The 12,655-nt window shown below is 44.4% G+C and overlaps 1 protein-coding gene across 1 annotated transcript; it reads right to left on the bottom strand.

Moving 5' to 3' along the window:
* Positions 1-480: 480 nt before the first annotated feature.
* On the bottom strand, positions 481-6,951 carry LOC123096645 (B3 domain-containing protein Os03g0620400). Its single transcript, XM_044518406.1, has 10 exons — positions 6,829-6,951; positions 5,171-5,285; positions 4,376-4,506; positions 3,079-3,526; positions 2,913-2,969; positions 2,745-2,801; positions 2,414-2,634; positions 1,427-1,850; positions 1,096-1,334; positions 481-967 (listed from the first exon to the last, which is right to left on the bottom strand). Exons 1-10 carry the CDS (start codon positions 6,949-6,951, stop codon positions 707-709), a joined length of 2,076 nt encoding a protein of 691 aa, XP_044374341.1. The 3' UTR covers positions 481-706.
* Between the last annotated feature and the right edge of the window lie 5,704 nt (positions 6,952-12,655).

Below are 12,655 nucleotides of genomic sequence, written 5' to 3'. Positions count from 1 at the left end.
TTTTCTTGTTTCTTTGTTAACACTGGAGACTTTACAACCATATAATCATAGTGACAGCAGTGGCCGCACCACCTTTGCCAACGTGCAGAACTGATGCGGTGATGGGGCGGTACAAGAAATAACCAGAGAGAATTTAAGATACAAAGCGGACGCAGAAGAGAAAGGCAGGGAAGAGGCACCGGTTGACGCCGACGGTAAATAATTCTTCTCTACCATGCCGTATTATGTTCAGTCAGAAGCCCTGTTCTACAGTTCTTGTGGAAACAAACAGTTAGACAGATCCTTTTTAAAGCAGAGTGATTATGGAATGACTGAATGTGGATTCCAACAGACCTCCACTTCATCCTTCAGACCTTCAAAGTTGCTGTAGCTATCTCTCTATGGAACCAATCCATCGAATCAAACTACATATAGTTTCATGAAGAATTATTTATTCATGTTTGATAGAAACACAGTGGAAGTTTGCGATAATGTGCATAGAAAACAATATTGGATTGATTCAATAACTCAACCTAAAATTAGATAACTCCCTGAATACCAGAAGGCCTCTCGAATAATTCCACAACATAAACATAGGTTTCTCCCTTAGTTTGGAAAGTAGCCACGCCACCACAGAGTTTACAGATAACAGAACTACCAAAAGCACACACAAAATACCAGCAGAACAGCCACCCGAGATTCACTCTCATGTGCTGGGAAGTTAAAACTAACGCTTCTCATTGTGACGAATGATGTCGACCATCATCGTAAGCTTCCTCTGGTCCATCATCAACTGGAACAGACATATGTCTTTGAGTTTCAGATGGTTGTCGTGGGCAAACTCGCGCCAACCTCCCCTGAGCATCTTCGCGTCGCCAATCCTCGGGTTCACCTTGACTTCCCATGTCTTGCTCTTCTCTGCCCTCAGGAGTGTCACAGTCTGCGCTCCAGCTGGTAGATACTCAGCAGCATACTTCCTGCAAATAGTCTGTTACACAAAATGTTGCATTAAAACAACAGGTTAGCTGAAATCTTACCAGGTTTAAGAACACAATGAATAATAACACATCCCATTGGCAGCTGAAATGTGTAAAGAATAGATCTCGATCGACTTACTACGGCGTACAGGCTGTTGTCACCAACACTGCTCTTGTTCATTACTGACGCATAAATGGGAACATCGGACTGAAGGGAGCGAGCTCTCTTGTCGACATTCATCTCCTGCTCCCTGGTCAGACATGCAGTGGACGATATTATGTAGGGACGTTTCCGAGGCCCTCTGGATTTATTAGACTCGACAGGCCCCTGACGTGCTTCGTGGCCATGGCTATGAACCGAAGAAGGCGCATTTCCTCCTGGAAACATTTCTAAAACGAATCAGAAAGGAGAGAACTGGAAGTGCACCAATTTGTTTCAGCCTACTGAGGGCATCTTGATGTACCATCACCTGGTTCTTTCCTAACACTGGCTGTCGAAGTTGCCTTTGCCCTGGTTCTACCATCAGTTGTGCGTGCTCCTTTAGGGGTTGCTGAATTAACCCTTGTTTTGCCATGAGTTAAGCTTACTCTTTTAGGACCAGTTCCGCTTCCACCGGAATGCAGCATTGATTTGCGAAGTAGATGTACTCTAAGTGATGAGAATGTTCTCCCAGTGCCCTTCTTCATCATTCTTTCAAAGATGCAGATATCTCCCACCTGTACTCGAGTGTCGCGAACAAAGTCGAACCAACCAGGCCCACAAAGGATGGACCCGTGTTTATCTTTCCTAATGTGAAATCTGGGATGCCACTTCTTGCTCTTGCCTGGGCGCTGCAGTGTCACAGTTTGACTTTTAGGTGGGAAGTGTTCAACTGCATAGCCCTTGGGAATGACCTAATTCCAGACGGCACAGTATCAGTGACAGATCAACAAATATGACTAGGATCAGTTCATACAGAGAGTAACTCCAGCCTGATGTAAAGTGTTCTATTTGCACAGAAATTTTCCATTGAAGCACATGATTTGTCAAGTAAGTTGACTGCATATCCTAGAGCATATATGCTCTCAGAAAAAAATGTGATGCTACTTCCAACAAATTACCAACTTTACAAGACAATCTGAACACATTGCTTACCTGTACATGATAACTTAAACATCTATCTTGTAGAACTTCGATAACTGCATTTCATGCATATCTAACTTAAAGATGCACAATGTTCCCCGGCTAGATGCTACAATGTACAATATATTTTAGTATCTGAAATAGAACTGTCTTCATTTTACTGAATTCAAATAATTACCAGTGATTCACACTTTCCTTTTTCTTCACGCAATCAATATAAAAGCACAATTATATCAAATATGCAATGGATTAAAATGCTCATGCAGAAATCTAAAAATTAAGCATTTAAACATTATGAACGACAACTTCGGCAAAAGAGAACAGTAAAACATACAAGAGCAGAAGTTTGTGACTTGACATTGCTCGGCTTCATGACAGCCACGAACACAGGAATTTCAGCTCCAACATCCTGGATAAGCGTAGTTACTTTCTCATCCTGTACTCTGGATAGAGTTCTTCCCCGAGCTAAGACATAATCTTGCCGTGAAGGTGTGTGGCCATCATCTAGCTCAAAGGATGATTCGTGTTCCGAAGGAATGTCCTCAGTGCCTTCTTCTGTACAGATGTCAACAGTGAAAACGTCAATAATAAAATCTAATAGAGAATGTATTTTGAACACGTAATTCAGAAAGTAATGCTAATGCAGAACAGAATCAAAATATAACCTGAATCCCTAGATGAGGAGTATTCTATGTCTGTATTTGCAGGCTCAGTGTCTTCTCCTGTACATAATCTCGATGGTGAAAACGGTGACAATAGGATATAATATAAATTCTATTGTGAACACATAATTCAGGAAGTAATGTTAATGCAGAAAAGGATCAGAATGTAACCTGAATCCTCAGACGATGAGTATATCGCGTCTGTATTTTCGTTCTCAGTGTCTTCTCCTGTACATAATCTCAACGGTGAAAACGACGGCAATATAGTTATAATATAAAATGTAATGTGAACAGATAACTGAGAGAACGTCAGTGCAGAAGAGAATCAAAAGGCAACCTGAATTCTCAGGTGAGTAGTAATTTAAGGCTGTCTTCGCTGATTTTCTGGGATGGCTTGAGTTACCCCTTCCACACGTAGCAAACCTTTTGCTTCCTGATGATCTTGTGGCATAATCACGGGAGCTATTTGAAATATTAACAGAATCCGCACCTCTTTCTTCAACATTACTAACAATGTTGATGCCAGGGCAGAAGAACACCTTTTCACAATCATCAGAATCAAGGACCAGAATCTCAAAACGGGATTTCTCAATGTGACGAAACAACAATGAATCATTCTCTTCTATGTGATGTTCATCTATAAATGCCTGCCATCCACGGTGGAGGACTGTATTACCCATGCGCTTGGAAACTTCAAAGACATACATATTACCATTAGAAGATTCTAGTTCGATGGTTCTTGAGATCATTCCTCCGAAATTATCTATGAACTTCTTTGGTATGATCTGAAGGAAAAAAATATGGAAACATGTTGGCATGAAGTATAAACACAACAATTTCATAGTTTCCGACAGTGATGACTGCAGCAAAAAATACGATATAGATGCATTGTGAGAACTATGTTCTAGTAGACAAGTCAGGAAATGATTAATGAATGGAGCTTGATTACATGATTAATATAAACCAAAATTCCATGATGACACAATGCACAATTATAACTACGAAATTAGAAAACACACAATGTTGATCGTCATCTTGAGCTTTGAAGTTTTTTTGCCACAATGTTTCAGCCTTACAGGAATAATAACTGCTGGACTGGAAACCATTAGTTTAACTACAGATTTTGCTCACTAGCAATGTGTTCAGAATCTATTCACTTCTTTCTATTTGTTTAATACCAGAACTATCATTAGTTCAACCAACTAGTAGGCAACTATCATCAGTGTGAAAAAAGGAAAGGCAACTATTCAGCACAAATCTGACTAACCCTGAATGATAACTTTAATATTAACGAAACACAATGGCACAGCGCGCGATTAGCTTCGGAATTAAAAAGCACCGCTCCAATTTTAATTTTCATCTTGAGCCTTGAAGTTCTTTTGCTACAATGTTTCAGCCTTACAGGAATAACTGCTGGACTGGAATCCATGAGTTTAGCTACAGACTTTGCTCACTATCAATGATGTTCAGAATCTATCCACTTCTTTCTGCCTGTTTAAGACCAACTGAACTGCCATCAAGTTTATCCAACTAGCAGGCAACTATCCATCACAAACCTAACCAACCCTGCATGTTAAACTGTGAACAGAAGATATCTGGGCACACTTGAGACACTGAAATTATAACAGGCTTACCATGCCATGTCTAAAATCAGCACCCATGTGCCTGCGGAAACACTTCATCTTTTCATCCAAATGGTCCGCGTATCTCTTGCAACAGTCACAAAGTTTCTCCATCTGGGATGCTGCTAATCCAGTCCCGTGAACTGAAATTTGCAGCTAATGTCAGTTGCACATTCAACAAAGCAATGAAAAATCAAACTCAAATGTCAGTCTCACGGGGGTAATTTCTCCCTCCTAGAGAGTAGAGATTGTTCTTGTGTTATGTCACTCTTCACACATTCTTGTTTATTCTACCTTCAAACCCCAAAAATATGCACAGAATCTTGCGACTGAAAATTTGTAAATAGTACAGAAGAGCTGCCAGCCAACTGAAAACTGTAAATATGCACAGAATGTTTCTGCAGCAAGGAGAGACAGCAAGCAGACTCAGGTGCGAAAGTAGACATACTAGTAGACGATCGAACAAATCAAAGCAAGTAAATATGCTTTTTATATGCTGACATTCAACAACCCGGATTCTTTCTCTCTTTTTTTTGCCAAAAAATAAATCAACAACTCAGATTTTAGTTTTAGAGTAAAAGTGATGAGTAGGACACAGGGCAGAGGAGGAAACACCTTACATTTGCAAAGAAGCTCCAAGAGCTAAAAATGGCGATCGAGAGAGGAAAGCTCAAAGCTACTGATTACTTATGCTGGTAATCATTCATATCGATCTTGAAGAAAGGCAAAAATAATAATCTTGAAATGGAGTACATGCTTTGGCGCAGCAGAGATGACCAATCTTGAAGAAGATCGCCAACAGGTTACCTGGATTATCAAAGATGCCTGCACCAGGATTGCAGTGCTGCTGCTCTAGAGCCAGAGTGCATCCGGCGTTCCAGTCACTCCGTTCAACAAGCCAACAATGTAGCAAGTCAAGTACCTGCACCCGGAGAATAAAAAGGAGCCCAAGCCAACAGTCAGAAGCAATTAAACCTCCAACTGCCCGCCTTCAACTTCCAAGAAGCAAAAGAGCTACTCCCAGCTATAGCTCTGCACTGCAGAGTGATGTCGAGTCACTTCAACTGGTCACTGCAACGGTGCATTAAACACTTGCGTGTATATATAGAGAAGAAAAGGGAGCCTCCGAAGGTCAAAACTCTCACAGGCAACTGAGCCTCCAACTTCCAAGAAGGGGGCAGACAATTAATGAGGGGATACACAAGCATTTGAACTCTGAAATTTCCAAACTGAAAAAGAAACCTCATGAAAACGTAGTATCTCACCTCACCTTAACATAGCACAAGCTCAGCTAAGCACGATGCAATCCCGGCAACCAAACTCGGTGAGATTTTGTTGCTGAAAACCTGAAACTCATCTTGGCAAGAAGCGCCTCCGAATTCCGTGTAATTGTACAATGAACCGCAGCTTCTGCTGAAATTTGAGATGGGCTCTAGGCCCATGTAGCAATTTCTGAAAAATCTCTAAGGGCCCATGTGGGTTATATGGCACTAGGTGTAGTGGGAAGTTTAGTCCCACCCCGGAAGTGGAAGAGGAGTTGGACCTCCTTATAAGGGTTTCTCTTCTACATGCTATTGGAGCTTGAGAAGAGAAGAGGCCCTCGCGCACTCCTCCTCCGCCGCCCGCCGCGCCGCGGGTTGCAGGATTGAGCCGAGCCGAGCTTACACCTACACGCTTATTTTTCCCACGTCTCTCCACGCGGCTGCGCCTATAAGTGTGCGGTGTCTCCTAACCCTAGCCGCCACGAACAGATCACATCTGCTCCACGCGCACGTCCACCATCGTTCCCTTGCTGCTGCCGCCGCCGGTGACTCCATCCCGTCCGCCGCGTACACGGTCGACGGGAGAGCAGGTCTCCGAAACCACGCCCTTCTGGTTCCTGTACGGGGTGAGGGGCGAATAGGTTTTTGGGCAGCGATTACGCGACTGCTCACTTCCGATCGTCTACTTCCTCTACGTCCGCGTCGCCTTCATCATCACCATGTCCACCGACGCCGAACGTGCCGCCGCCGAGAAAGCTGAAGCTGACAAGAAGGCCGCCGAGGACGCCGCTGCTGCCACCAAAGCCGCGGCCTCTGCATGGCCTACTGGAGGGTATAACTCGTTTATCCTGCTCCTACTGTTTTCGGTTTTAGCCATGCTAGCGTTATACGTAGATCTTTCTGCAATTAGCGTAGTATGTGCTACTTTGACTGAATATCAGTATGCGATCATATGTGTCAATGCCATGCTAGTGATTTACTCGTGGATTAATTTAATCGAGAAATTGCCTATTTAGTCAACAGCTTCCCCATGTTTCACAATGGTACACAGAACCTCCAACCGAACCCACTTCCGACGAGCCGTGCGCGCGTCGAATCCATCAACGGGGTCGCCACTGAAGTGCGGATGCCGGATCGCTGCCCCGTTCCCGGATCCATGTAAGATCCTCCTCGGCCATGGCCAGGGGCGCGCTATCCAGGAGCTGAGGCGACGGCGACGGCGACGTAGCGGAGGTTGGTGCAAAGAGAACCGTCGCACGGGAGCGGCGTCGAAGCCCGACGCCCGAGGGCGCCGCCGAGGCAGCAGAGGAACCCCTTCCCTTTCATTTTCTCGCGGGCTGCGACTGCGATACGGCGCGACGGCCGCTGCACGAGGCACGTTGGCCGTGTCTTACATCACGGCGTTATCACGGACACACACTGCTCGGCCTCCCGGCCATCCGACGGCTGCAAGCCCATCGCGAGACCAGGCTTTGCGCCCAACGTTAAGATTACCGTTTTTTCTGTTTTTTTTTTTTTAGGAAACGACTACCGTTTTCTTCAACCAAAGGGTAGCTCAATTATCTTGAGCTGGTGTATGCAACTTTTCTTCTTTTTCTCGGACAATGCCACTCCTTCGGTCCCATAATATCAAAAAATGTCTTGCTAGTGTCAAAAAAACGTCTTACACTATGGGATGGAGTAGTACACTATAGTCCAAGTGAGTTACACATACTCCCTCCGGTCTTTTTTAGTCTGCATATAAGTTTTGTTCGAAGTCAAAATATCTCTACTTCGACCAAGCTTATAGAAAAAAGTAACATTCACAATGCGAAATCTATATTGTTAGGTCCATTGCGCAATGTAGTTTCATAGTATATATATATTTTGTATTATAGATGTTGATATTTTTTAATATAAATTTGGTCAAACTTTGTAAAGTTTGACTTGACAAAAATTTAATACGCAGAGTAAAAAGGACCGAAAGGAGTACAAACAATAATTTTCCGCCTACCCTCCAACAATCCACCTTTATTATTTGCCAGCATTGTTGTAGGAGCATGTTTTGTCTTTTGTTTTTACATGATCATGGATTTTGGATATATATTTAAAAAACACAGTTATATTACACACTTCACATCCCACTATCATGTAAACACGACATAATAGATCTACCCCTGAGTGTGATTGGCTCGATGTAAATGGCCAATCCTCGCCACGAAAATAAAGGTTTTCTTAGGAAACATGGATATCCCACGCATTCACAACCCCCCTCCCCCTCTCCAAAGGATTTAGATGTTTTATTTAATTTCATTGTGTTTGGTGAGTATTTTAAAAAATGTTTGGAAAATAATTATTTTGATCCAATAGACATGTTCCTTTTGTGAATGGACATGGTTTGTTCTTATAGTACTCCCTCCATTTTTATATACAAGGCCACAAACTTAAATTACATGTACCAAAGTAAAATTTAATGCCTTCTTTGCAAGTCAGCTTTCCTTTTCATTTACTGAGATCATTAATACCCCACATGCATGCAAGAAAATTGAGAGGAGGAAGTAGCTGACTGTCATTATGACTGCATGCATGCAACTATTAAACAGGTTGCTAGTATGAGAAAATATCATTAATTTTGTCTCGATTACTGTTGGTGGCCTTGTATAGATGCAAAACGTATATTTCATAATGGCTTTGTATAAGTAAATGGAGGGCGTATTATTTTAATTGTTTTGGCATTCGGGGTAAGAAAATTAAAAGCACGCTCGTCATGTTTGTCTTTGGACTATGGAACAACTAATGAGTTAGGTGTAAACTTATGTGTAATACATGAGCATATTCATGGGCATTAGACATATTAAAATAGTACCTCTTTTACGTACAAATCATGTTTGTGATGTCAAAACATTTTCATGAGTTATTTAGTCATCAGATATACAACCTCTTATGATGTGAAGGCTTTTTACTAGCATGTATGATCATTACAACTATGCCCACCTCATAACAAAAGAGTCTCTTAGCATGCCCATCAGATAACTTAATCGAACTTATCAATTGATATGGGTGACCATAAAACATTTTTACTCAACATGTCTTAAAAAATACTTTCTCTGTATATTTGTTTACGGGAGTACATAATACTCCACTAAACACACTCAATCAATATGTGTTACTATAGAAAATCCCCACTAACATTCGTTAATAGCTATTTTCTACTACGAGGATGAGCCATATCACCCACAAGTATTAGCTATATGATCAAGTAACTCATGTACTTATATCATGTGATTTCTTTGTGTCGCGTTCCTCAGGTGTTATGTTGCATAACTGGAATCCCAGCTCTTACCCTCTACACCCCCCCTTCTAAATTGCTTCTCTCCATCCATAAAACAATGGAATTGCTTCCTATGGGGACCCAGACACCCAGTCCAACTAACTAAATCACCCTTGTGCCTACATTAATGATACCATGACAGTCTATCGATGAGCATAATAGAACTAATATCCTGATGGCATCGGCCGCGCGGTGCCGGATCTCGCCACTCCGGCCATCGTGGAGGAACCTGGACCTGGGGCGGCGGCCCCGTTAGGCATGGCGACGGTGCCCTCGGCTGGCGACGTTCACGGGGGGTGGATGGACGGCGTCTTGACCGCATGGGCGGTGAGTTGCCGGTGGATCGCCTCCGCGCTGCAGGCTCTCTCCCACTGCACTTGGTGGCTTCCGATCGCGGTCGTCGGCCTCGGTGCGTTCGCTGGGGCTGGTAGAGGCGACATCGGACCGGAGAGAACTCTGGATGACTCGTTCATCCCGACGGTGGCGATGACCAGGGTCACCGTTCTCCTCCTTGCAGGCGCCGTCGAGGTCCCTGCCCTCCACCCTGACCCCATGCCCGGGTGAAAACCCAAAATCTCCTTAGATTGGGCGGAGCGGCACTGCGTGTATCGTACCCTTCTTGGAGGCACCGCCTGGGGCATTTGGGTGCTCGATTAGAGGAACTGCAGGCGGAGGGGATGGGACCAGTGGCAACACGTGGTGTTCGCGACGGAGGAGTGGCGTGGCATTTGGCACGTCGACAATGGCGGGTCTCAGCGGCATGGAGCAGCGGGGTCTCGCCGGTGGGCGTGTGTTGATGGACGAGTGCGGGATGGTGGCGTTGTCTGGCATCATGGTGGCGTCAACGGCAGCTAGACCGGGCAAGGTAGATGCAGCAGTATAGCACTGAAGACGGATTGGTGGCAGGTGGCTGCGGCGGCCTCATACCCGGCAGGCATCCTGGTTGAGGAGTGCGACGGACTGGTGGGTGCCCCATACCCGGCAGGCGTCCTGATTGGGACCTCAGGTCTTAGATGTTAGGTTTGGCTGCGAGTTCTGTTTGGTATTAGGCCCAGACTATCAGCATCCCTTCATCAACTGCATAGGAATAGCGACAGATGTTGCCTAGACGGTGGCTTTAGTCTTACTGTTGTATGACTTTGTAAGGTCTTGTGTGAATAATTAATAAAGTGACAATTTGAACAAGTACTAACATAAGCTATATTGCCGATGTTTTCATGGATCAAATGGAAACGGAGGCTCGTTCTTCCTGGACTTTAGTGTGACCAGTCATTCCCGGGAGTCAAGGAGAGTATGCGTTTATTTGTAAGTATCTGAAAAAATGTGTTGCATCAGTCACTTCTCGTATAAACCATCAGATCTTCATCCAACAGCCCAAAATAGATCACATGTTGTTCATCTTCTTCCTCCCACACGTTCTTGCGTCTCCTTCATCGCGACGGTTCCTCCTCCTCCCCTGCGCTTACCAAGGCCTAACCGCCTGCCTCCACCCCCCGCGGCAAGCGGCTGTCGCCGTCTCGTCGTCCCGCCCTTCATCCACCACCGTGTTGGCTGCCGCTCTGGCCATCCCTCTAAGCACCGCACCATTGATGAACAACTCCGGCGATTCCCTGCACCCCTCATCCCTAAAATAGATAATGGAGTCGTGGCTTCCTCCTAAGATAGATAATGAAGCTATGCCTTCCCCGTAAGATATATAATGGCGGCTTCTAAAACGTGTGCATGTGATGTACTATTTATGTTTGCTGCATCGGCTGTAGGTTCTGATATGTTATGTGAATGGATCGGCAATGACACCGGTTTTAGATATGGGAGTAAGAGCACTCCACATTATCGAGTTTGTAGATGTGAGTGGTGGCTTCCGATGGCTTGATGTATGTTCTTATCATATCTTTGTTGAATAATGGCCGTATGCATCGATTGATGCAGAGGCCGGGGGTCTTAACCTCCTTTTCCAAAAAGAAAGATAATGGAGTTGATTCTCTGACGAGGTGCGTTCTGAAAAAAGGAAGGAAGAAGGAAAAAAATGGAGTATTTAACCAAAAACTACCACATTTCACGGAAACGTGACAGAAAACTACCACTTTACGATTTTGTGGGGAAAACTACCAGATTTGTCCTAATCCGTGGCAAAAAACTACCAAGTGTCGAAACTGGCCGCTTCACCCACGCTAAGCACCAAACTGACCAGCCAGTCCCACGTTTCAGGTGCCACGGTGGTCAACCGACGCCCGCCGCGCGTTAACGGCCGTTAACGGCGCGTCCGCGGTCGGAAACGGCTGTTGTCGGTCGGCCAGGTCAAGACCTGATCCAATCCATTCCTCTCTCGCGCTTCACTCTCTCCCTCCTCTCCCTCTGTCCTCTGTCTGACCTAGGTGGTGGCCGCCATGGCGTCGGTGAATCCGGACGGTGGCGGCGGCGATATGGGTGACGGAGACGTCGGCGCCGGTGGCACAAGTTTGGACGCTGTGGGCTCGTTCTCTGAAGTGGATAACTAGTTGGGGAGCAGCAGCTACGCGATGCAGGCAGGGTTTCAGCAGCCGGAGGCACCACTCACCCAGTCATCGCCGGCGCCTGGATGTTGTAAGGGTGGTAGGTATGGAGAATCTCTTGCTTAAATGCACATGTTTTGTTCAATCTGGCAACTTAGTGAGACTTGTTTATGTTTGTTGAACATGTTTAGTAAACTTTATTGCAACTCTAGTTCTGACAATTTCAATTCAATTGATGAGCACATATTTGTGCAATTTGGCTGACCAGAAGTGGGAGATTTGGTTTCATTTAGAAGGAAGAAACCCTGTGAAAAGGGGTATATATGAGTCAGATATATCTTTTCTTACTCTACAATTACTCATTGCTAGTGAAGGGTATGGGGAGAGTGATTACATATACGATGTGAAGGAGGAGGAAATTGGATCTGAAAGAGTAAAGTATTTAGGTAATGAAGCTAGTGCTCATGAAATGTTGGAGTTTTTTCATCATGTCAAGGTTGTGAACATAAAGGTTGTGAGAAATGTTGAACCTGGAATTAGTACACAGGCTAATGAGAATTACATGAACACTCAAGAGAGCTGCTGTGTGAAAAAGGTTGTGGAGCAATCTGAGCTTCAGAATCAGATAGATGATAGAAAGGCTCAGCTTGAGAGGAGCAGGATTCAAAGAGAGGCAGATTTGAACCACTTTGAAGGAGACACCGAAGTGTTTGAATTTTGTTCAAATGATTCAGTTCATTCAGATGGGAGTGCTGAAGCTGTTCAAATGGAAATAGAGTGTGCCTCTGAAGAGGACAGAGCATTGGAAAGTACTGCTATTGTGAAACATGTGAAGAGCCCTCGTCCAACTAGCAGATGTCACAATGAGGTAGAGAAAAAACGTTTTGAAGATTGGTTTCCTGAAGCAGATGAATTTTGTTTTGCTGGTGATGTAGGCATAAGTGATGAGGAAGAAGAAGATGAAGTTGAACTACCGTACCTCATGAAGAAGCCAAAGACAAAGAGTAGTAAGAAAAAGATGAAGGAAAGGGTATATTTTGACCCCAAAATTCCCAATTCACATTTACTGTTGTGCAAGAGCTTGTGTTTTGACAGTGTTTACCAGTTCAGAGAAGCATTAAGGAATTTTCACATAAGGACTTTGAGGTCTTTTCACTACCACAGGAACTCCCCAACAAGAATTATTGTTTGGTGTTCACAGAGAGAGCATGGATGTGAATTTTACATG

The sequence above is a fragment of the Triticum aestivum genome, chromosome 4D (genome assembly GCF_018294505.1).
Source record: "Triticum aestivum cultivar Chinese Spring chromosome 4D, IWGSC CS RefSeq v2.1, whole genome shotgun sequence".
In the NCBI taxonomy this organism is placed as follows: Eukaryota; Viridiplantae; Streptophyta; class Magnoliopsida; order Poales; family Poaceae; genus Triticum; species Triticum aestivum.
This window is presented reverse-complemented; position numbering and strand designations above follow the sequence as displayed.

Coding starts and splice junctions, on each gene's coding strand:
- LOC123096645 (XM_044518406.1), bottom strand. CDS start 6,951: ATGAAAGGGAAGGGGTTCCTCTGCTGCCTCGGCGGCGCCCTCGGGCGT. Junction 2,635..2,744: donor CTCCTCATCTAGGGATTCAG/GTTATATTTTGA, acceptor ACATCTGTACAG/AAGAAGGCACTGAGGACATT. Junction 1,851..2,413: donor AGTCACAAACTTCTGCTCTT/GTATGTTTTACT, acceptor GTCTGGAATTAG/GTCATTCCCAAGGGCTATGC.